At 44.7% G+C, this 24,834-nt stretch overlaps 1 protein-coding gene across 4 annotated transcripts; it reads left to right on the top strand.

Moving 5' to 3' along the window:
- The first annotated feature begins 557 nt into the window (after positions 1-557).
- Positions 558-18,299, top strand: OAT (ornithine aminotransferase). 4 transcript variants are annotated; one of them, XM_032608966.1, is made up of 10 exons: positions 558-645; positions 5,504-5,728; positions 8,823-9,047; positions 9,152-9,247; positions 11,774-11,901; positions 13,048-13,170; positions 13,826-13,954; positions 14,732-14,845; positions 15,632-15,776; positions 17,167-18,299. In XM_032608966.1, exons 2-10 carry the CDS (start codon positions 5,533-5,535, stop codon positions 17,325-17,327), a joined length of 1,317 nt encoding a protein of 438 aa, XP_032464857.1. In that variant the 5' UTR covers positions 558-645; positions 5,504-5,532; the 3' UTR covers positions 17,328-18,299. The 4 variants fall into 4 exon arrangements, with proteins under 4 accessions (XP_032464857.1, XP_032464860.1, XP_032464858.1 ...); XM_032608967.1 differs by having other exon boundaries at positions 599-679; XM_032608968.1 differs by lacking the exon at positions 558-645 and adding an exon at positions 1,132-1,247.
- The last annotated feature ends 6,535 nt before the right edge of the window (positions 18,300-24,834 follow it).

The raw sequence follows: 24,834 nt of genomic DNA, 5'->3' as shown, positions 1-24,834 counted from the left end.
GTGTGTTGCCATCATTTCAGTATCTGCCAGCAACCACGAGGAGGTGGACAGTGCATTTTCCACTGCAGTGATGACTTATGCAGATGGCTTCAGAAGCGCAACAGCATTACAGCACACCAGGGTTCAAGGACATGGTGGGCGCGACTTTGCCTGGGGCCGGGATGGGCTGGCGCCGCACACACGTAAGGCTCGGCGAGGCAAAGGCCTGGGAGCGCGGCCGGCGAACGCAGGGCTGGAAGTCCAGCCTGCCGTCCAGCCCCGCGAGGCGGGGGCCCAACCAACGTTTCATCCCTTCGGACCTTGTTTTCCCGCCAACAAAGGGAGGGCAGTGAGCGACCGAAGGAAAAGCACTGGCTAGTCAGGCGCCCAAACGCAGTGAGCCGATGGCGGCCCGGAACAGCTCGGCCCTGAAGGCGCGGGAGGGGCTCGAACCTGCGATTCCAGTCGGAGTCTGGGATGCGCAGCGGCGGGGCGGAGGGCGGGCCCACGGCGATTGGTGCTCAGCTCTCCGCCGCTAGCCAATGGGAAGCGAGGGCGTCCCGGGGGCGGGACAAAAGCTTCATCTTAAGGTCTGTGACGCCTTACCGTCGCGCAGTTGCTCAGTTGACGCCGCGTGTCCCGGTCTGGCTTCCGAGATACCGCCAGGTATCCGCGCAGGCGCCGCGGGGCCGGGCCTCGGGTGGGTCCCCGGCGCCCCGGGCCGCGGCGGGTCGGGGGTCTGGCGTGGGCGGCTCCGGTCCCGGGTTCGGGGGGAGCCGGCTGAGGGGGCGTGCTGGGCCTTGACCGGCAGGCAGGCTCCGCATCCGCAGCGGGTTTGCGCTGCCGGCAGTGGGCACCGGGATACCGGGGGTCGGAGAGCAGCCGGCCCGCGCGCAATCCGGGCGGGCAGGGGTGCGGCGCATCCCGGCAGGGAGCAGCGGGCGAGGGAGGCAGAAAGAGAGAGGCTGTGGATGTGGCACCTCCGCCTGCCCGAGCGGGAGGAGCCGGGCCGGCCCCTCGGCGCGCGGCCCATGGGGGCGGGCGCTCTGCCCTCCCGGCCCGCAGTCCACGAACCCGTGCCGCGGCCCCAGGGGCCCCGGGGTCTCTGCGCCTTGACCCTGAGCCTCTCGGGCGCCTCCGGGTTTCCGGGGAGGAAGCCTTTAGGGCGCCGGCGCGTGGGACCGGGGCTGTGGGCGCCGCGAGCACACTGGGTTCCTGACGTCGGCCAGGAGAGCGCATTCTGGACACGCGGGACTGCTCAGTAAACGGTGAATTTTTGCCTCTGGGGGCGGTGCCGACTATCGAGACTGGGTCCGAGTCCTTCCGGGCAGCTCCTTGGCCCTGCAGCCTACCTGCTCATCTCTCCCCTCCCCCAACCTATCTTTTCCCTTCCAGCCTTTGTCCAAATAAAAAAGTCAGAAGTAGAGCCTTACCTTACAGTAAGTGCAGGTTTAATTACATGGTGTCAGGGGATTGGGGTCAACAGGGCTTTCAGCACGAACACTTCCTCGAATTCCTTTGCCAGCAGTGCTGAGCATGAATAAATTCTGGTTGATTTCACTGGGACACTTGTGCTCGGTGACCCACAGCCCCCTCCCTTTGTCACTGTATCTCTTGGTGTTCAGTTTTACCTCTTTGATAAGGTGATAAATTAAGGCGGAAAAGACGGAGGAGTGACTTTGGAATGAAGTGGCTTTAATAAATTACTAAACTCCAGGTTCTCAATTCTAAATCTCCGGATTTCTAAGAGTAAGAGTTTCTGTAGGTAAACTAGTTCTCTCAATTTGAATTTGGAGCTGTTCTTTAGATACGTAATCCAAATTCTTCATCTTACTCATCTGAAAGAAACAATAGACTTCTTTCATTAAAATATCCTGGTAAAAAAAAAAAAAAATCCTGGTACCGTCTTCAGAGAACCTAGTTCCTGACTATGAAAAAGATCCAAGTAGGAAAGTAAAATCTTTTAATAAGGACAAGATTTAAACAATAAAGCTTATTGTTTTGGGTTTGCAGTTTTTCCATGGTGTTCAAGATAAGTTTTGAATCTGCTCCCCCCAAAACCCAGTATAACTTAAAGTTATTTATTTATTTTTGGCTGCATTGGGTCTTTGTTCCTGCATGCCGGCTTTCTCTAGTTGCGGCGAGCAGGGGCTACTCTTCATTGTGGTGTGCAGGCTTCTCATTTCGGTGGCTTCTCTTGTTGCGGAGCACGGGCTCTAGGTGCGCGGGCTTCAGTAGTTGTGGCACATGGGCTCAGTAGTTGTGGCATGCAGGCTCTAGAATACAGGCTCAGTAGCTGTGGCGCACATTAGTTGCTCCGCGGCATGTGGGATCTTCCCGGACCAGGGAGTGAACCCGGGTCCTCTGCAACGGCAGGCGGATTCTTAACCACTGCGCCACCAGGGAAGTCCCAGACCCAGTATAACTTTGAATGGTAAAAATTCTTGAAAAGACTTTTTTTTCCTCAAAGAGACTGTATTACCATCCCCACTCTCTGCCTTTATTACAGTTACTTGGCATATTTTATGCCCTTTCCTGAGTTCCTGGGGATGGGTGAAATCTACATTTAAAAATAGTGATGAATGGATTTTGGAGGTGTGTGGAGGGAATGATCTAATGGAGCCAATCCTTTTTCAGTAGTAATGCTAACGGTGTTTGCCAGTGGCGCACTTGAGCTGACTTTGAGCCAGATTATGTAAAAAAAAAAAAAAAAAAAAAAAAGGGCCAAAAAACTTTTGTTGGCAGAACTTTCCAAAAAAGACTGTACTTTTGAATGGTTGCCTCAAGAAAGGTAAATATTTGACAGATGTAGTAAAACCAAATTTATTCCTCAAGTGGAATATTTTAAGTGGCTTTTTGATGAATTTAATGCTGGTTTTTCTTTTAGAGTGATTTTAAAAAGTAGTATTTCATAAGTGCATGCTAAATTAACTCTTCAAAACGCAGCGTTTTATGGAATTCTATTTTAGGTATGTTCTAGTATAGATAAGATGGATTAGATTGGCCAATAGTAGCTTGAAGAAGGACCTTGTCAATTGTATTACTGAAAACATTTAGTGTTAAAATTTTTGCTGTCAATGACAATTTGTCCTCTTCTCCAGGACCTGAGTGTGGGCCTAAGTTAAATGCACACAGCCTGGAGTGAAATGATCTAATGAAGTGAACTCTTTTTTTTTTTTTTTTTTTTTTTTTTAATGGAAGTAAACTCTTGATAGAAAGATCATTCTTGTTGACATCTTGCTAGCCTCCTGTTAGAGTTAGACTCAGCTCTGTCTGTTAGGAGTGGGTGATTTAATCATCTCTCTGGATGGCCTTGCTATTTGTCACTGCCTTGACTCCCTCGCAAGTCCTGAGTCTGTTTAGGAATGACCTCGTTTATTTGACACACAAGGAATCCCCAAACGTGGGCTAGGTTCTGGGGATGCAAAGTGATTTTTAAGACATAGTTACTGTCCTTTTAAGGAGCCTAGTAGCATTCTAGTAAGGGGACAGGTGTGAAAACAAGAGTCCTGAAGTGTTAGGACCTGTGACAAAAATCTTTGCAAGGGTCCTGGGAGCCTTCAGAAGGTCTAATGTGGTAAATTCCCTAGGGAAGGGTGAAAAGCTAATGTGTATAGTATTTATGCATAGAAAAAAGTTAAAAGTTAATGGTTACCTCCTAAATATGGAACTGCAGGTCATTTTCTTGTGTTTCTAATTTTTTTTTCAATAGAAAAAAATTTTTAGAAGAGCAAAAGCTGCAGTTTAAAAAAGAAACCCTGGCACTGTTTTCTTTTTATATTGCAGAACTTGGCTAATTCCCTTATGAATTTAAGAGGGAACTAACTGAGTGGCTATTTTGTGCTAAGTTTGGTGCTTTAAAACAATCTCATTTAATCCTCAGTAATGGCCTTGAATGGCTTCAACTTCACTTTGCAAATGGGGACATTGAAGCTAAAAAAAAAAATGGACAAAATCATCCAAATAGTTACTCTTAATAGCCTCAGCTAGAATTTACATCCTAGTCTCCAAACGCTGAGGAACTTACGCTCTCCTCTCCTGGTTTTCCAGGCCTTTCTGGAAGGGGAAGTTGTTGAAGTTGGCTGGTTTAAGCCCTCCTTGATTCTGTTCTAGTATTTCTTGTGTTGTGCCAGGCACAGTAACTTGAACCCAGAAGGTTTTTGAATAGAAATGTGCCTACAGGGCCCTAGTGCATCTGATGGATCGGACCACAGGACCCCTCGAATTAAATATTCAGAGTTCACCTTAAAAACCTTAATTAAGCACGAGTATTAGTAATGTTTTGGATGTTACTCTTTTGTTAGTAAGTTGTAGTTATATATGTATATTTTTAATTTATTTTATTTCTGGCTGCGTTGGGTCTTCGTTGCTCTGCGCGGGCTTTCTCTAGTTGCGATGAGTGGGGGCTACTCTTCTATGCTGTACGCATTCTTCTCTTTACGGTGGCTTCTCTTGTTGCAGAGCACAGGCTCCAGGCATGCGGGCTTCAGTAGCTGTGGCACGTGGGCGCAGCAGTTGTGGCTCATGGGTTCTAGAGTGCAGGCTCAGTAGCTGTGGCGCGCAGGCTCGGTAGTTGTGGCTCGCGGGCTCTAGAGCGCAGGCTCAGTAGCTGTGGCGCGCAGGCTCGGTAGTTGTGGCTCGCGGGCTCTAGAGCGCAGGCTCAGTAGTTGTGGCGCACGGGCCCAGTGGCTCCGCTCCGCGGCATGTGGGATCCTCCCGGACCAGGGCTCGAACCTGTGTCCCCTGCATTGGCAGGCGGATTCTCAACCATTGCGCCACCAGGGAAGTCCACACTGTAGTTATATTTTAATAAGACTGCCTGAACTCAGCATATAAATGGATATGTTGTCCCATTTCTTTTGTGAATGAGCTGAGCAAGTGTGTAAAATGAAAATGTTGAATTTAGATAATTTCAAAGATTCCTTTCACTCACAATATTGTGTCAACCTGTTAATTAGAAGATGCTGTTTAGAGAGTTTCTAGTGTATTTTTAATACCTCTCGTTTTTAATTAAAAAAATTTTTTTTAGTGCCTCTCTACCAGGTTCTAATGAAGTCACAGAGCTGTAGACCCTGATAGCAAAATCATAGAGAATAGTTTTTATTTTAGAATTTGACCCTGCCCCCTAGAAAGAGACGAGTTTTTTTTGTTGTTGTTTTGTTTTTTTGCGATACGCGGGCCTCTCACTGTTGTGGCCTCTCCCGTTGCGGAGCACAGGCTCCGGACGCGCGGGCTCAGCGGCCATGGCTCACGGGCCCAGCCGCTCTGCGCGGCATGTGGGATCTTCCCGGACCTGGGCACGAACCCGCGTCCCCTGCATCGGCAGGCGGACTCTCAACCACTGCGCCACCAGGGAAGCCCTAAATACAATTTTTAAAGGTTACTTTCCATTTACAGTTATCACCTTAGTTCTCTCTTTATTTTTCTGATTCTTTGGTAAATGTTGAACACATAGTTCATGAGTTGACATTTGTCTGCTCTGGGAAGGTTCTTATTCTCTACGCCTTCTCTTTTCTTTGGACAGGTTGGTGATATTCCTACTTGAAGGACATCATGTTTTCCAAACTAGCACGTTTGCAGACTGTTGCTGTCCTTCGTGGATTTCATTCTTCAGTGGCTTCTGCTACATCTGTTGCAACTAAAAAAACAGTCCAAGGCCCTCCATCCTCTGATTACATTTTTGAACGGGAATCTAAATATGGTGCCCACAACTACCACCCTTTACCTGTAGCCCTGGAGAGAGGGAAAGGTATGTTCCAACCCTTCCCACCCCCACCCCTTTTACTTGCTTTACATTTTTGTAAAAGTTGCTTTTATATTTTCTCACTATACATTTTTCCAGATGCATTTAATTTCTGTATTGCAGATACGATTAATTCAACATTTTTGAGTGTCTGTTGCTTGCTGTGTTAGGTACTGTAGGGACTACAAAGTCATGATGGACCTTGCCAGGAGGGAATGTACGATACATAAATAAAGCACTGTAATATTGCTGTCATTTTTTCCTTTAACTTTTATTTTGGCATAATTTTAAACTTAAAAGCTGCAACAGTAGTATCTAAATTTTTCTTTTACTCTTCACCCAGATTTCTCAAGCGCTAACCGTTTTACCACATTTGCTTAATCTTCTTTTTCTCTCCAGACACACATACACAATACATTTTTTTTCTTGAACTTGTTTGAGGGGAAGTTGCAGACATGATGCCTCCTCACCCCTAAATAGTGTGCCTTTCCTGAAATACAAGGACTTTTTCTTACATAACAAAGTGTAAGTATCAAAATCAGGAAATTAACATTGACACTGCACTATTCTCTAATCTACAGCCCTGATCCGCATTTCACTTGTTGTCCTGAGTAGCAAAAGAAAATCTCAGATCATGGGTTGCATTCAGTTTTCAGGTCTGTTTAGTCTAATCCAGAACCATTCCTCAGTCTTTGTCTTCTTGACCTTGGTATTTTTGAAGAGTACGGGCCAATAATTTTTCGTATAAACCTCAATTTGGGGTTAACTGGTAAGGTAGTGTCTGCCAGGCTTCTCCATTGTAAAGTTCTATTTTTCCCTTTTAAATGTCTTGTGGAGACATGATTTGAGACTGCAAATATCCTGTTACTCATCAAATTTTTGCTCCCACTTTTAGCATCCATTAGTGATTCTTACCTGAATAAATGATTACTGATTGTTGCCAAATGGTGATTTAATCCACATTTTGAAATAACAGCCCTAGCCAAATAAAGCCAAAGTTTATTACTTAGCTTTTGGCCAGAAGATGATGCATAAGAGTATTAAACATTTTAATCATTTGCCTGTATTTTTTATTTGGGACAAGTACTGTAGTGTAGATAAAGCTCCTTCTGAACAAATGAAAATCTAGGTTTATATATTACAAAATTGGAAGCGGTTTGGTTTGCAAAAGTATTCTTTACTTACAGCAGCAGAGTGCACTCTAGAATCTGACTGCCTGGGTTCGAGTCCTGGTTGCATGTGTGCCAGCTGGGGCTAGTTATAATCTAAGCATCTACTCTGTACTATAGGGATGGTAACACTCATAGGGGTTTTTTGATGAGATAAGGGACAAAAGCACCTACCACAGTATGTTAGGTACATGGTAAAAATTAGGTGTTAGGCCCCTAATACATTTTAATATCTATGATCAACTTAAAAACATTGTTGTAAAATGTACATGACATAAAATTTGCCATTTTAACCATGCAGTTCAGTGGCATTAAGTACATTTACAATGTTGTACAACTATCACCTCTAGCTCGTTCTGGAAGTTTTTTTATTATCCCAAAAGGAAGCCCCATACACATTAAACAGTCACTCCCCATTCCTTCCTTCCCCTAGAACCTGGCAGCTACTAATCCGTTCTCTGTTTCTACAGATTTGCCTGTTCTGGATATTTCATATGAATGGAACCAGACCACATGTGACCTCTTGTGTCTGGCTTCTTTCACTGAGCACAGTGTTTTCAAGGTTTATCCATGTTGTAGCATGCGTTAGTACTTCATTGCTATTTATGGTTGAATTATATTCATTTTATGGATACGCCACATGTTCGTCCATTCATCAGTTGATGAATGTTTGGGTTATTTCCACCTTTTGGCTATTTCGAATACTGCTGCTGTGAGCATTGGTGTACACATTTCTGTTTGAACACCTGTTTTCCACTTCTTTTTTCTTCCCCTTCTTCCTAGGAGTGGGATTGCTGGGTCATATGGTAGTTTATGTTTAACTTGTTGAGGAACCACCAAGCTGTTTTCAACAGCTCTTGCACCATTTACATTCCAACTAGTGATATATGAGAGTTTCAGTTTCTCCACATCCTTGTCAATTCTCGTTTTCCTTTTTAAGAAAATAACCATCCTAGTGGGCGTAAAATGCTATCATTGTGGTTTTGGTTTGCATTTCTCGAATGACTAATGATATTCAGCATCTTTTCATGTGCTTGTTGGTCATTTGTATATCTTCTTTGGAGAAATGTCCATTCCAGTTCTTTGCCCATTTTTTAATTGGGTTGTACGTCTTGTTGAGTTGTAGGAGCTCTGGATACTAGATCCTTATTAGATAGATATATGATTTGGAAATATTTTTTCCCATTCTGTTGGTTTTTACAGTCAACCAGTTGATTTTTATGTTATGCATAACTTCTTCCTTTAAATTCCAAACTTCAGTTTTCCAGGAATCAAGGTTCCAGTTTTCCAGGAATAAAGGTTTCACTCCAGAGTTATAAAATCTCTTCTTGTTATGTGGGTTTTTTTTTAAATGGTGTGTTTTTGTTTTTATATTTATTTATTTAATTAATTTATTTGGTTGCGCTGGGTCTTTGTTGCGGCAGGCGGGCTCCTTAGTTGCAGCTCGCGGGCTTACTTAGTTGTGGCATGGGAACTCTGAATTGTGGCATGCGTGTGGGATCAAGTTCCCTGACCAGGGATTGAGCCCCGGCCCCCTGCATTGGGAGCTCGGAGTCTTAACCCCTGTGCCACCAGGGAAGTTCCTTGGTATGCTGTTTTTGTTAAATGTGTAATTTGAAGCTGGACAGATAAAATATAATTCCTTATAAACCAAGGTTTATTATGCTTGAGCTAAAACATGCCTTAACCACAATTCTATGTTAACGAAAGGTTCATATGTAGGTATTCAGAGGGCTGGCTAGCAGTCTTAGTCTGTTTTTTTTTTTTTTTTTTTTGTTCCCAGACCAGGAATCTAACCCGTGCCCCCTGCAGTGGAAGCGCAGAGTCTTAACTACTGGACCTCCAGGGAAGTCCCTGGCTAGCAGCCTTAGTCTTTGAACTTTATGTAATGTGGTGATTTTTTCTAGAGTTACTTTCCTTATCTATTTTAGGTATTTATGTATGGGATTTAGAAGGCAGAAAATATTTTGACTTTCTGAGTGCCTACAGTGCTGTCAACCAAGGGCATTGTCATCCAAAGATTGTGAATGCTTTGAAAAGTCAGGCGGACAAATTGACCTTAACATCCAGGGCCTTCTACAATAACGTGCTCGGTGAATACGAAGAGTATGTTACTAAACTTTTCAACTACCACAAAGTTCTTCCTATGAATACAGGTAAAATACTTCCTTTTTTTTGTTGTTAAATAGCTGAGAAAATCTTATAATTTTCTGATAGTTTAAAACATTTTTTAAAACTGAGAGGTGTTCTCTTTTGGTAGGAGTGGAGGCTGGAGAGACTGCTTGCAAACTTGCTCGTAGATGGGGATATACCGTGAAGGGGATCCCGAAATACAAAGCAAAGATTGTTTTTGCAGGTATGTGAGATTCACCATTAACTGCTGTGATCGAAACGTACAGTATCAGTTACCATTTTAATTTACTGATGAAATATTTCAGATGTGTTTGCCTCATGAATCGTATGTTAATTGTTGATCGTTTCGTAAAAATGGAAGGATTTCCTTTTCTTGGGTTTATTTCCACGTGTTTCTTCATATGTGGGATTTTTCTCTCTGAAATAACTCCCTACTCCTCCCTCCCTAAAATGAGTGACTATATGACTTGTTTTCCATCTGCTTATCTGAGTTTTTTCATAGCAGTTTTCTGGTTAATTAGACAGTCTTGCCGATGGAGCACTTTTTTGTGAGGTTGTTGATGTTGGGTTGTGTTCAGGTGGGGCCATGCCTTAGGTATGATCCGGTGATTGAATCTTAGTATTTGAGGATTACTGTATCGTGTCATTAGAAGCTGCTGGAAGAGGAGGGCTGGAGTTGCCCTGGGTATATTTCTGTGAATGGTTGAGAGGAATGACTTGAATCCTGACTGGGGAGACCAACAGTTAATCCAGATTATCCATAGAGACTGACTTTGGGGATCTTGATAATGATGTCAGTGGATAGGTTCTGACTTTTTTTTAAAGCTCTGATTTTAATTTTTTAAAACATAAAGTGTGGGTAAATTTGTCACTGCGCATGGTCAAGATTCATTTTTGTGATGGTTGGAATCATTAAATATTTTGCCTTGTGGACACACGCAGTTAAATTATAAACCCCATAATATAACAGAATCCGGAGTTCATCTAATGGCCAGCCGTAGCTGGTGTTTGGGGGTGGGAGCGACAGATACCTGTTTCCGAAGTCTCTGCACAGCTCTGTGGTCTGCCATTTTGGAATCTTGTACCTTAGTTGTAGGACAGCAGAACTGTCTCTTGCAAACAAAAATGGCATTTCTGGTGATTTCGTTCTTACAGACTGTGTCCAGTCTCTCTCACATTAGCACAGGGTGCAAAGGTGTTTCACCCAGGTGTTGAAAGAAGCTGGTGAGTCAGTGGGTGGAGACAGAAGACTGTCCCCAGCTGCACGTCCCTTATACTGCAGGGTAAGCTGTGGGGCGTGAGACTCCTGAGGCCGATGCAGGAGAGCAAGCAGGCTTATGGTCTAGTGTGCGTTTCGTCTTAAGTCTGAGCAGAATCAATACGCTGTTGCTTGTGGACAAGTCAAGTGGGGATTATTCATAGTACTCATAGCTGAGAGAGGCTTTGCAAGGGTAGTATTTATGGATGCTTTGAAGCCAACTTAGAATAATTCAGTACTGGGTTAATTGAGTTGCAGCTGGCAGAAGTGGTGGGAAGATACTAAAAAACAAAACAAAACACAACAGGTGGGAGACCCTCCAAGCCGCTCTTATTCTACTGTTTCTTTTCTTCCTTGGGTTTAACCACATTGAAATTATGTTGTGCATTTGCTTCACTAGTTTACGTTGAGGTGTTTCTTCCCTATTAGCATAGAAGCTCCTTGAGGGCAGGGAGCTTGCCAGTCATCATTCTATGCCTGACACCTAGAACAGTGCCTGACATTATTATTATTTTTTAAAATTAATTAATTTTATTTATTTTTGGCTGCATTGGGTCTTCGTTGCTGCGCGCGGGCTTTCTCTAGTGGCGGTGAGCAGGGGCTACTCTTCATTGCAGTGTGCAGGCTTCTCATTGCGGTGGCCTCTCTCGTTGCAGAGCACGGGCTATAGGGTGCGCAGGCTTCAGTAGTTGTGGCACACGGGCTCAGCAGTTGTGGCTCGCGGGCTCCAGAGCGCAGGCTCAGCAGTTGTGGTGCATGGGCTCAGTTGCTCCACAGCATGTGGGACCCTCCCGGACCAGGGCTCGAACCCGTGCCTCCTGCATTGGCAGGCGGACTCCCAACCACTGTGCCACCAGGGAAGCCCCGTGCCTGACATTAATCAGTCCTAAAATTATTAATGAAATAAATTAATGGGTAAAAATTGTTCCTGAACAAAGGCAGATGTCTGTCTTTTAGCATATAAAAAACTTATAACAGCAAGGAAGGCAAATTGAAAGTGTTCGGACTGCTTGAGGATATTCTATCCAAATGAAATTTAAAATTCATTCTATTGAATAGTTAGCCTGTAGTGTTGGATTTTTAAAAGGAAAACTGCTAATTCTCTATGAAGGGTAGTCTCTTTCTCATATCACTATAATAAATGTGTCTAGAAAAACCGTCTCTAGAAACACAAGCATCGAATGCTTCACTTGTTAGGGCTTGGGATTATTGAAAGAAAAGAAAAATACCTATCCTTAGGGGCTATATATTACACTTCGGACGCTCAGTAGAGAAGTGCCTAAAATAGTAATTGCAAGGCCAGACCTCAGTCATATGAACCAGGGTGTTTACTATCAGATTTTGTTTAAACAAATGAGCTCACTGGAGGCTCTCTAAAGCAAACCCTTGCTTTTTTGAAAATCAAGCTTCCTAAGGCATTTTGGGGGGAACAGTGCTTATTACATTGGGGAGGTTTGATTGAAATAATGACTGTTTATTTCTTCTTTCTAGCTGGAAACTTTTGGGGTAGAACATTGTCTGCTATCTCCAGTTCCACAGACCCAACCAGTTACGATGGTTTTGGACCATTTATGCCGGGTTTCGAAATCATTCCATATAACGATCTGCCTGCTCTTGAGGTACTTCATTTAGCATCATGGTACTTTAGTTCATAGTAAATAGGACTTAAATTTGTTGAATGTATGAATTAAAAACAGATACATGATTGTACTGAGAATCTGTTGTATTAAAGTTAGGCCAAGATTCACCCTTGTTCTCTGTAATGGTCAGTTAGTTTCCAACACGGGGAAACCAGGTTCTGTGGTCTAATCCTGACAACCAACTAACCACTTCAGATTTATCTCCTGCGTAAGTATTAACTTGGGTATTACCTGTTAATTACTTTAATAGACAAAATTAGTCAGTTTTCAGCCATTCAGCCAGCTTTTTAAAATTATGAAGTGGAAGAATTGTAAAGTAAAAAGATACACTTTTAATGTATCTATTTAATTTTTTTTGTTCTTTGGCTGCGGGGCTTGTGAGATCTTACTTCCCTGACCAGGGATCAAACCTGTGCCCCCCTGCAGTGGAAGCAAAGAGTCTTAACCCCTGGACCACCAGGGAATTCCCTTTAATGGCGTTTTAAAAGGCCACTTTCATTATTATTTTTTTTTTTTTATTTTATAAATTTATTTATTTATTTTTGGCTGCGTTGGGTCTTCGTTGCTGTGCGCAGGCTTTCTCTAGTTGTGGTGAGCAGGGGCTACTCTTCGTTGCGGTGTGTGGGCTTCTCATTGCGGTGACTTCTCTTGTTGCGGAGCACAGGCTCTAGGTGCACAGGCTTCAGTAGTTGTGGCACGCGGGCTCAGTAGTCATGGCTCACGGGCTCTAGAGCGCAGGCTCAGTAGTTGTGGCGCACAGGCTTAGTTGCTCCGCGGCATGTGGGATCTTCCCGGACCAGGGCTCGAACCCGTGTCCCCTGCACTGGCAGGAGGATTCTTAACCACTGTGCCACCAGGGAAGTCCCTCATTCGTTTTTATTTACAGTACATTTAAGTATATATTAGAAAATAAAGAATGGAGTAGCTTAAAGCTGAGGTATTTAGAGCTTTTGGTAATTGAATGTCAGTCAGAAAAGTTATACTTAAAAGTCAGAATATAAGTTAGTGTGAAAACTTAATTTGCACACTTGTTCTTAACGGGAAAATATGCACATTATGTGATTTCAGATTTCCAAATAGGTTTGAAAGGAAGTTACTAAAAACATTTTCATGCTGTTTTTGTAGCGTGCACTTCAGGACCCAAACGTTGCCGCGTTCATGGTGGAACCAATTCAGGGTGAAGCAGGCGTTGTTGTTCCAGACCCAGGCTACCTTGTGGGCGTGCGAGAGCTCTGCACCCAGCACCAGGTCAGCCACCTGCCCACCTGCCCACACCTGCCTGCCTCTCGTAGGGTTTGGCCGATAGGATAAATGCAAAGATTACATCACCTCTCCACTAGAGGGAGACTTCATTCTGAGAGCTGCAGAACTTTCTAGTGGTGATAGAACTTTCTAGCAGCAGGCTGCAAAGAAGCTGACTTTCTACTGGCTGGGCCCTGGCAGAGCTGCAGACTTCTGGGCGCTAACCACGGTTCCTTCCTCTCTGCTCCGGCAGCCTGTACTCTGGTCCTTCTCAAACCCTCTGTCGTATCCCTTTGCTCCAGAATTTAAGCTCTCTCTCCCTCTTTACTAATAAATGTTGTGGAATAAACAAGGGAATTTAGTCCCAGACAGTAGTTATGTTCAGAACCCCCCCACAAAACCCTTTGTCTAAGTGCCTTACCACTTTGTAGAACAGTGCAGAATGGGCCTCTGGGGACTGAGTGGCCTGACACAGAAATAACTGTGTGTCTACAGGGTTTTCACAGGTCACTCTTGAAGTTGTGTGGGTAATTAAAATGTTTTCACAAATCTGAGGGGATGTCAGAATGACAGATTTGTGTAGGGAAGAGTAAAATAAAGATCCCTATTTCCCTATGGAAATGAAAATGATAATTAATGCTGTTTTGTTGTTTTCCAATAGGTTCTGTTTATTGCTGATGAAATACAGACAGGATTGGCCAGAACTGGTAGATGGCTGGCTATTGATCACGAAAATGTCAGACCTGATATGGTCCTGTTAGGAAAGGCACTTTCTGGTGGTTTATACCCTGTAAGTCCAATGTTCAACCTCTCTTTCTCTTCCCTATTCTCATGAATCCTTAAGATATTTTTACATTAGCCGACTGTGACAATAGTGCCTTTCTGATGGTTTGGTTTTACTTAGTGATATCTATATCTATATCGGTCACCTGGAATATGTGTAATAAAAACATTTCAGAGTTCCATGGGGTGACCCACTTAGTTATTTTAACTGAAGAATTGAGTGTGCCTTGGGATTTGCTCTGCTGCATTTGTTTTGGATGGAAACATTTTATCCCAAAAGTACTCCTGTAGACCTTTATGCTTTTTTTCTGAGACATAGTATTACTAATTGTTTAAAACCATAACCGACCAATTAATGTAGAGATTGGAAAAATTAATGTTTAACTGTAATTCTTTTCTTGGGTTTGCTATTCAGAGCCAACAATTGGTATGGACTAAAGGGCTCTGAATATATAGTGCAGAACGTTGTTTTCTAAACAGTTAAACAAAGCATTTCACCTTGAGAGTGGAAAGAATTCTAAATTTTATCACTGCAGAAGTAGCTTTCTTCTTTTGGTTCCAAAGTGCTATTCTGTGCCATTGAAGTGTGCCTGATGTGCTTGGAACGTGTTAGGGCATCACTCAGTTTGTCACTGCTAGTTAAGGTGGCAGATGTGTAGCACTTGTTGGTTGAAAGTTTATGTCAAATTTAGTATCAGCTTCATAAATATTTGTGTTCCTGGTAAGAATAAGAAGAGTTCATCTGAGAAAAGACTTGGTCAGCGCTGAAGTCTCTGTCTTTCAGGTATCCGCAGTGTTGTGTGACGATGAAATAATGCTGACCATTAAACCAGGGGAACATGGTTCAACGTATGGTGGCAATCCACTAGGCTGCCGAGTGGCCATCGCGGCCCTGGAGGTAAAAACTGATCACAGCTGTACAGTAGCTAGTCCTGGAGGTAGTGTTGAAGTGCTTTTTAGGTTTGAGCCCACCGGTGTGATAAGAAATGTGATAAGATTGCCGAGTATTACAGAATATGAAGTACAGAGGAAAGGGTTTAGGGGCAAGGCATTCTCAAAAAGTAATTTAACCTTGGCCTAGTAGACGGGAATCCTCCAGGGGCTTCCCAAGTTTGCAGTCTCCTGGGACTTTTGGCCTGTAGGCCCTGGCCTGTCCACATCGAACTCTCACTCTGTGACCGGGCCTGGCCTGTGAAGCCTCTGACGTAGCACATGTGGCTTTTTGTTTTTGTTGTTGTTAAAGTGTGGATTTGAATGCTTTTAGACTTATTCCTCAAGTGCCTACAAAAGGCATAAAATTATTATCTCTGAGGATGGACTTTTTAGTGAAAAAAACAAAGGGAACTCTATTGCAGTTAAAAAGTTAAAGTATATTTAGTCCATTGATTTATTCACCTAAGAAGAAAATACATCAGTTGCATTAAACAAATTTTAGTCCTTATTTTGTCACAGAATCAGATTGCTTATGGGTTTATGACTAAAGCGAGGCTCTGTCTGAGCTAGCGTATGTTAGATGATTAGAAATCAGACTGGTACAGGCTTTGGAAAGTAGCAATGGAAGGTACGTTACTCTGGTCTGTATCTGATCATGTTCTTCCTGTGCTTACGGTCCGCATTCCCCTCCAAAGAACAATGTAAAAGAAAAGGCAATCTTAATATTTGTGTAATTTCTCTTCAAACATAGGTTTTGGAAGAAGAAAACCTTGCTGAAAATGCAGAGAAGATGGGTATCATCTTGAGAAATGAGCTCATGAAGCTACCTTCTGATATTGTAACGGCTGTAAGAGGAAAAGGATTATTAAATGCTATTGTTATTAGAGAAACCAAAGGTACGGGGACAAAATATTTTACAAGATATTACTGTTATAGGAAGAGCTCAGAACACGTTTGCTATTTTATCTGGTCGTTGGTTTCCTCTGTTTGAAACTGTTGACTGGCCTCCTATTGACCAAGTCTTTTAGGCTCTGCCTAATACTCTTATTACCTGATTTATATTAATGGTCTTAAAAATATGGCTCTTTCCGGGCTTCCCTGGTGGCGCAGTGGTTGAGAGTCCGCCTGCCGATGCAGGGGACACGGGTTCGTGCCCCGGTCCGGGAAGATCCCACATGCCGCGGAGCGGCTGGGCCCGTGAGCCATGGCCGCTGAGCCTGCGCGTCCGGAGCCTGTGCTCCGCAGCGGGAGAGGCCACAGCAGTGAGAGGCCCGCGTACCGCAAAAAAAAAGTATATATATATATATATATATAGCTCTTTCCTACATGAAGGCACATATAACTAATTTCACCTGTTTTCATTTCTTTCAGTCATTTGTTATTCTGCCTTAGGTTATTTATGCAGTACTTGGAGATTTCAGTTTATCTTCTGTTAGGAAGTCTGCACAGAGCACTCTGTAGTCCCATTTCCTCTTCGCTCTCCTTTCCTCACTCACTTTCATACTTCGCATATCAGTAGAGGTAGTAGGAGCAGTAGTGATAATAGGAATGGTGATGATGATGTTGACGATAAAAACAACCCCCGCTGCCACTTAACTGAGTGTGTGTGTCTAACACATCATTTCTAATCCTTAAGCGTTCCTTGCTGGATTTTCTTGCCCTAACCCTTCCTTTTAAAGCAGTGATTTTTTAACCTTGACTGCATTTTAGAATCACCTGGGGAGCTTTTTAACAAATTAATCCAAGCCTAGCCTCGCTGCAGAGATACGGATTTGATGGGTCTGGAGTGGGGCCCAGACATTGGCCGCGACCCTTTCGGTGATTCTGATGCAGCCAGGGTTGAGGGTCGTGAGAGTGAAAATGATGAGAGTCTAGTTGTGCCAGCTCAGGAAGCAAATCCAGGTTAGGAATGTGTAGCGTTCACTACGTTTTGAGTATTGCTTGTTCTATGCCAGTTAGTTATCTGTATCATATCCCAGTTCTTTTTGTATTGGTTCCTTGCGTAATTAATTACATCTGCCTTAGCATGTAAGTTTTTTGCTTGGTCTTTTTCACTTACGAAAAACTAACAAAAAACCATTTCTAATCATACCATTCAAACCACTGCTGAAAAATAACTTCATTTTTAAGGGTAAGAACAAAGCAAGCTTGCAACTCAGAGCTGCGTTTCTTGAGCTAGGTCCTGGGAATTCTGTTTTGCCAGGCTGCCCTGGCCCATGCACGCTGCAAGGGAATGTTTAAACGTTTATCTTGGATCAGCATACAAGTCTGACGGTTTTTCTTTAGATTATGATGCTTGGAAGGTGTGCCTGCGACTTCGAGATAATGGACTTCTGGCCAAGCCAACCCACGGCGACATCATCAGGTTTGCACCTCCACTTGTGATCAAGGAGGATGAGATTCTGGAGGCCGTGGAAATCATTAACAAGACCATCTTGTCTTTCTGAGGGTGACAGTTTTCAGTGGTGCCTGGGAGCCAGCTGGAGACGGGCAGTTCGTAAAGCTCTGAGTTTCTGCACTTAAAGCCGGCATATTCCACTCCCCCATGTCAAGGGCTTTTAAAAAGTATATGCTTTTCAGTTCATACATAATAGAATGACATTTATAAACGTGCAGTTTGCTGTGTAACATAATTAAGAGAATGTCCTGGCATCTTATTTTCGATTAAGAGAGAGAGAGAGAGAGAGAGAGAGAGAGAGAGAGAGAGAGAGAGAGAGAGAGAGTGTGTGCACGCGTGCGCTTTCTAAGGTGAGATGCATCTCTCTATATAGACAGCCTTTTAATCAAGCCCCTCAGCATAATTTATATATGTTTTAATAATTTCCTCGCTGGTATAAATTGTATTTGAAAAAGTTATAGGAGAGTATTGCATAGAAGATTAGCTTAACCTCATAAAGTTGAGTGATAGACATTGAATTTTAGGAAGGATTAATGGTTAAGCTTATAAAAAATACTAGATTTAAGTAAACTCCATATTGGCTAGCACCAAGATGTAGCCTATGAATGTCATTACTTTGAATTAAGAATTATTGTTACAAAAAAAGAGAATTATTGTTTAACATTCCTAGATTATGTTTTATGTTTTAAGTGTTTGATATAATTTGTAAAAAGTGTTTATTTTCAGTGTTTCTTTAAATTTAAAATAAAGCTCATATTTAAAATGTCTGCGTTGGGACCAGTGTGTGATTACTGCAGTGTTATCAATTACCTCACATTTTAAAGCCCTCTGAGAATGTTCTTAACCTGATTTATTTCGTGTGTTTTCTAAGAACATTTTGGTTTCTTTGGTAATCTCTAGAAAAACAAATTATAAAAAGTCTCCTTTAGTACTACCTTTTCCGCTTTCAAAATAACTGCTTTTTCCCCATGTGTATACTAGTATTTACCATTTTTATTAAAGTATCCTTGTCATGCATGGTATTGTTTCTGTTTCTTAGTTTGTTTGTTTTTACACGAACATTTTGGATGCTTTTCTATGTCAGTAGTCACAAGTTTATGTCCTTCTCTTTTTGATGAAAAAATTAATCAGTCTATCTAAGAAAGAAATGGAAAATTTTATTTGGGCCAAATTGAGGATTATAACGCGGGAACAGCTTCTCAGAAAGCTCTGAGAACTGTTTCGCCGCCTGTTAGAAGTCAAAACAGGGACATAAATATTGCTCTTTATGGTTGGCACAGTGGTTAAGAATCCGCCTGCCAATGCAGGGGACACGGGTTTGAGCCCTGGTCCAGGAAGATCCCACATGCGGCAGAGCAACTAAGCCCGTGCGCCACAACTACTGAGCCTGCGCTCAAGAGCCCGCAAGCCACAGCTACTGAGCCCGCGTGCCACAACTACTGAAGCCTGAGCGTCTAGAGCCCGTGCTCCGCAACAAGAGAAGCCACCCCAATGAGAAGCCCACACACCACAACGAAGAGTAGCCCCCGCTCTCTGCAACTAGAGAAAGCTGGCGTGCAGCAATGAAGACCAAAACACAGCCAAAAAAAAAAAAGTCAAAACAGTTTTACATAAGTTTTTTGAGAGGGCTGTACACTGGATGATGTATTATTGACAGCTTACAGGATCTGTCGAGTAGTGGGTCATGGGTCATCTTGGCCCCTTACAAGATTAGGAAGGGATGCAGGACTTCCCTGGCGGTCCAGTGATTAAGGCTCTGCCCTTCCACTGCACGGGGCATGGGTTCCATCCCCGGTCAGGAACTAAGATCCCGTGTGCTGAGTGGTGTGCTGCTCCCCGCCCCCCATCCACCGCCAAAAAAAAGCGGGAATGTTATCTTTAAGGAGTTGTCTTGGTGGTGCTAGAAAATATTGCTCTTTATGGGTGAGCAGTTATTTCTGCCGATGGGGAGGTCTGGTTGCTGCTTGATGCAGATACACGATGCACAGTAGAGAGGAGAGAGGAGGCCAAAGGGCAGAGAGAATGTATGTTTAAATTTTTCTTGTCTTGCCATAAAATGTGAACTTTATTTCACACTCTGATGACTACAGTATTTTATCTGAAGTGGGTATATTATAATTTCATATCAGGAAACATTTGAGTTGTCTCCAGTTTTTCACTCATTTTTTCTTTTAGAAGTGGAACGAATTTTAATAGCATTTTTTCCAGTTTTATTGAGAAATAACACATTAGACATACATCACTGTATAAGTCTAAGGTGTACAGCGTGATGGTGTGATTTCCGTACGTTAAGAACACTTTTTCACTCTTTAAATAGCTGGACGTGACCACTTTGTATCTTACGTGTGTCTCTGTGGAGTGGATCCCTAGAGATGGATCGCAGTGTCAAAGGGAACAAATTAATTAGTGCCTCATTGCACCCTGCCCCCACCAGGTTCTAACGAGTCACCTCGTAGCAGCATGGGAGTTAGTGACCAAATTTGTGAGCCACAGGTTACAGGAGGGTCTGCTTATACCAATGGCAACACGTATTGGTCCGGGTGGGAGGTTCTGGCTTAGGCCTGCCCGGCCCCTGAACGTGAGGTCCCTCGTCAAACACCACAGGCTGCCAGTACTCACCGCTGGTTGGGACTGAGGGACAGGGGTTCCCAATCACATCACCTCGTGCACGTTAGAATCACCAGGGCTTTCTCAGGCCTTACTCCAGAGCGGAATCTCGGGGGTGTCACCAGGCATCAGTAACGTTAAGCTCCCCAGGTGATTCTGGTGTGCACTCAGGGCTGAGAACCTGTCTTAGGAATCTCACCTAAATGCAGATTCTGGTTCAGTGTGTGTGGGTGACGGGAGATTCCGCCTCTCCTGTAAGCTCCCGGTAGACGGAGGTGCTGATGCTGCCTTAAGGCACAACATCATTATCAGGAGTAAGTTTTTGTGGTTTTTTTTTTTTTTTTGCGGTACGCGGGCCTCTCACTGTTGCAGCCTCTCCCGCTGCGGAGCACAGGCTCCGGACGCGCAGGCCCAGCGGCCATGGCTCATGGGCCCAGCCGCTCCGCGGCACATGGGATCTTCCCGGACCAGGGCACGAACCCGTGTCCCCTGCATCGGCAGGCGGACTCTCAACCACTACGCCACCAGGGAAGCCCCAGGAGGTACGTTTAATTTGCATTCAGCAATTCTCACCCATCAGAGAAGGCCTCAAGGCAGGTGAATTTAACAAATCAACAAGCTTCCTGCTAAATTCTTTGAGGGCCTTAATGGTTTGAGGAAGGCCCTGTAGAAAGCATAGTTAGAACCTGGGGTGCAATAAGGTGGCTGAGGGTGTTGGAGAGTCTGGAATCCTGGGCAAGCAGCTGGGGCTTTAATTGGTCAGCAATGGGATCCCTGAGGGGAGGGAGTGAAGTGGGGAAGTAGGATGATCCCAAATGAGTTAGGAAAGCCCACCAGCTGCACAGCTGCTCACCCAGTGTATGCTTACTGTTTTTTTTTTTTTAAATTTATTTATTTTACTTACTTATTTTTGGCTGTGTTGGGTCTTTGTGGCCGTGCGGGGTCTTTCTCTAGTTGCGGCGAGTGGGGGCTACTCTTCCTTGTGTTGTGCGGGCTTCTCATTGTGGTGGCTTCTCTTGTAGCAGAGCACAGGCTCTAGGCGCGTGGGCTTCAGTAGTTGTGGCACGCGGGCTCTAGAACACAGGCTCAGTAGTTGTGGCGCTGGGGCTTAGTTGTTCCGTGGCATGTGGGATCTTCCTGGACCAGGGCTCGAACCTGTGTCGCCTGCATTGGCAGGTGGATTCTTAACCACAGCGCCACCAGGGAAGCCCATGCTTACTGGTTTGCCAGCCATGTTTGGGGCTGTGGGTGTGTGGACAGCGAACAAGGCAGGAAGGCCCTCACTCTTCTGAGTCCCCCTGGGGATGAAGCAGGGGAGCCTGGGTGGTGGGGAGGCAGGGAGGAGGTAGAGGCTTTGGAATTGGACCTGGTGTGGAATGTCAGAGCTATTGCCACATCTTAGAGCCTCACTCCTCATTTGAGGAGGTGGGATAATACCCACCTTTCAGGAGAGGTCTGAGGACCAAGATGGTGTAGGCAAAGCCCTGGCACAGCACCTGGCAGAGCTCTAGATCAGTGAATGAGATGCTCACCTTTGTGGTGCAGATGCTACCTTATGGCATATGATCATTAGCAGGGGGCCCCAGCACACAAATTCAGGTGGGGGAGGACCTCTGGAAGGGTGACAGCCAGAGGAGGGGAGACGGGACTGGCTGGGCCCTGAAGGAGAAGAGTGGCCCAAAGTAGAGGACCCACAGTGAGAACGGGATGCCCAGATACAGGCCCTGGGTTAGAGTCATCCAAAGAAATAATCCAGGAGCTCTTTTGTATATACACACAAACCCTGTGTTAATTTGCTAGGGCTGCCATAACAAAGCACCACAGACTGGGTGTCTTTAATGACAGAAGTTTACCTTCTCACAATTCTGGAGGCTAGAATTCTGAGATCAGGGTGACTGCAGAGTTGGTTTCTTCTGAGACCTCTCACATGATCTGTGTGTCTGTGTCCTAACCTCTCATAAGGACACCAGTCATATTGGCTTAGGGCCCCACCCTAACGACCTCATTTTGGCTTCATTATCAACTTAAAGACCTGATCTCCAAATGCAGTCACATCCTGAGGTCCTGGGGGTTAGTTCTTCACCGAAAGCGTGTGGGAGGGCGACATAATTCAGCTCATAACAAACTCCAGTGACGACTTGTTCTTTGGATTCTGACCATCTCGGACACCTCATCTAAATGAATCATTGCACACCTAAGAAAACTGAGGTTGGGACAAGATGTCTGATTTACCCAGGATAATACACGAGGAGGAATTACAAAGGTGAAATTACAGTGTGTTTCAGGCACTAGGAATTTAAATATCCCGGCTTCCTCCTGACAGGAAGGGGACACACCACGTGGGAACCACTTGTAGGTTTAGATTTGTTTCTCACACTGGCTGCCTATCAGGGTCACCTGGAGCGCTTAAAAATTAATATCAATGTCCAGGTCTCACCTCAAATAAATTCCATCAGAATCTCAGTGTATTAAATGCTCCCTAGGGGAGTCTGGTGTGCAGCCTTTGCAAAGTGGACATTGAATGTGGATGCACGAGTGGATATTGACTGTAAAGCAGCGTGTCATTCACTAAACCTACCATTCCATGCACTGGGCTTGCACTAGGGTCTACTGGTGAAAGAGAGGGACGTGGTCCTTGACCTCATGGGGCTTTTTAGTCAGTATGTTACCGAGTCCAAGCTCGTGTTGCTCGCTGCACAACAGGCCAGTAAATGGAGAGAGGAATCGATGGGGCAAGGAATAGCGACTTTATTTGGAAAGCCAGCAGACAGAGAAGACTGTGGATTAGCGTCCCAAAGAAGCATCTCACCACAGCCCCTTCCCTTTCAGTATAAAAGAAGCTAGAGTTCAGGCTGCTTTTATACTAGAAGGGGAGGGGCGTGGCTGGTTGCTGCAAACTTCTTGGTGTTGGAATCCTTCGTTCTTGCAGCTGTCCATGTAGGTCAGGTCACGATGTTCCTGTAAACCTCTAACAAGAAAAACGTTATTCTCCATTCTGCAACTTTTTACCTCTATGTGATTGAAAGCGTTACATACTTTTAAAGGTCAGAGCCTTGACAGTGAGCTATCCTGTCTATCTCAGGATATAGGTAACATTCTTCACTTGTAGCAAAAGCAATAGCATGCAAAGTTTAAAGAAACAGACCCAGCATGGGGTCAGATTTGTTCTTCCCTATTACGAGTACATTTATTTGAAAAATATTATGTACTGCGTGGCTAGCCCCAGAGGAGAGGCAGTGCTTCCAAGAAATAGCATTAAACAGTATGTGCCAGGTGCCATTCCAAATGTGTTAGGTTTCATCACAGGTACTAACATCCCCATTATTTTACGGACGAGGAAACCAAGGCTTAGAGAGACAAACTTGTCTTGGGTCATTGGAATAGTAAGCGGTGGAGCCCTGGAGCCCTGGGTGGGCTGGACCAGGCTTCTGCAGGGAGGCAAGAGGTAGTCCAGGTGCTCCAGCGGCTGGGGGCACAGGGGACAGCTCCTCCACTTGGCTCAGGAGCATGGCTGAGGGGCCCTAGGTGTGTGTAAAAGCATTTCAATTTGTTTCTGACTTGGGGGATGGATTCTGAAAAGTACAAGCAGGAGCCGTTCAAATGAATAATAGATACACGAAAGAAGCTTAGTCCTTTTAGGAAAAACTCTTTAAAATCTACTTCGGGACTTACTCTCCTGTTCCCTGCATGTACAATAGCTTAGAGGAGTTTATTAGCTCCCCAGCCTTTGTTTTGATTGCCTTGGAAACGAGATTTCTCCCTCGATGCATTGGTCCAGTCACTCAAGTCGTTAATGAAATATCTGAGCTAGTACGGTTTTTATAATTTGTATCACAATACTTAAGTGCAGAGCAGATGGTAGCTAAAGATAAATGGGAGTAAGGCAGAACCTGGCTCAGAGCATCCTGTCCCACTGGACTGTTTATGACTCTGGCTCCTGCATACATGGGCCGTGGAGGGCCTGGGCCCCTTCTGATCTTCGTGGCCTTCCCCCCAGGCCATCGGGGTGCATATTCCTCTCTGAGATAGAAAGTGGAGGATGCTACTAAGTTCTGCCAGTCCTCAATTTCTTCTGCCTTCCTTTTTATCACAAAGCACTTAAATTTGGTGGTTCCCGAGGGCGGAGCCATGTACTTATTAATGATCTGGAAGTAATTACTCTTGGGAGTAATTTAAAAATACATACGCAAAGAGCACACAAAGCTGCAGGACCTCACATGGTGACCTAGGAGCTCAAACCTGGGTGAGGGTCTGTCTCTGCTCCAGGAATTCTAGAATCATGGAGGGGACGGCCACTGCCCATCATTTCATGCTAGAACGCAGACCTGGGAGACTTGGAGAGGGGAAGGGACTTGCTACAGTCCACACAGTGGTAGCAGAGCTGGGACTGAAGCTGGTGACAGCCTCCTGGTTTCTCTAACTGTGGGATGGAGGTGGGGTGGTAGACATGCTGCCAGAGCTTCCGTTTTGCACTTCCCTCTGAGGAGCTGTGTGATCTTAGGCAAGTCACTGCCTATCTGTCCTTTATGAAATGAGGGGCAAATTAAGGCAATATTTCTTAAAGAGTGGTCCTGGCTGAGTTGGTGTCTGGAGGTGGGCCCTGGGACTGATCCTGCTGGCCTGAACCCCCAGCCACTGAGCACATGATTCAGGTGGTCCCTCAGCACGCCTCGTGAACCCACAGTGGAGCCGGGGTCTGTGACCCCAGGAATTAGATTTCAAACGGGGACGGCCCAAGACAGCCACCTAGTTTTGTGCATTCCCTATATCCTCTAGTGACTTAGTTTCCCCCAAAGTCAGTTCCTCGGTCGTAGACAAGGGGCTTCAGGCTCTGGGTGGAGGAAAGAGCCGTCCCCTCGCCTCCAAGATCGAGCCCCTCCAGGGCAGCTCAGCATAACCAGGAGTAACTAGGAGTCGGGTTTGGCGGCAGCCGCTCGCAGGAGCTGGGC

The sequence above is a fragment of the Phocoena sinus genome, chromosome 16 (genome assembly GCF_008692025.1).
Source record: "Phocoena sinus isolate mPhoSin1 chromosome 16, mPhoSin1.pri, whole genome shotgun sequence".
Taxonomy (NCBI): domain Eukaryota; kingdom Metazoa; phylum Chordata; class Mammalia; order Artiodactyla; family Phocoenidae; genus Phocoena; species Phocoena sinus.
Note: the sequence above shows the minus strand (reverse complement) of the source record. Positions and strands in the feature narration are given on the sequence as shown.

Bases quoted from the DNA above. Each gene is read 5' to 3' on its own strand.
- OAT (XM_032608966.1), top strand. From the start codon at position 5,533: ATGTTTTCCAAACTAGCACGTTTGCAGACTGTTGCTGTCCTTCGTGGA. The intron at 9,048-9,151 runs GTAAAATACTTC...CTCTTTTGGTAG, and splicing joins AGTTCTTCCTATGAATACAG to GAGTGGAGGCTGGAGAGACT. The intron at 13,171-13,825 runs GTCAGCCACCTG...GTTTTCCAATAG, and splicing joins AGCTCTGCACCCAGCACCAG to GTTCTGTTTATTGCTGATGA.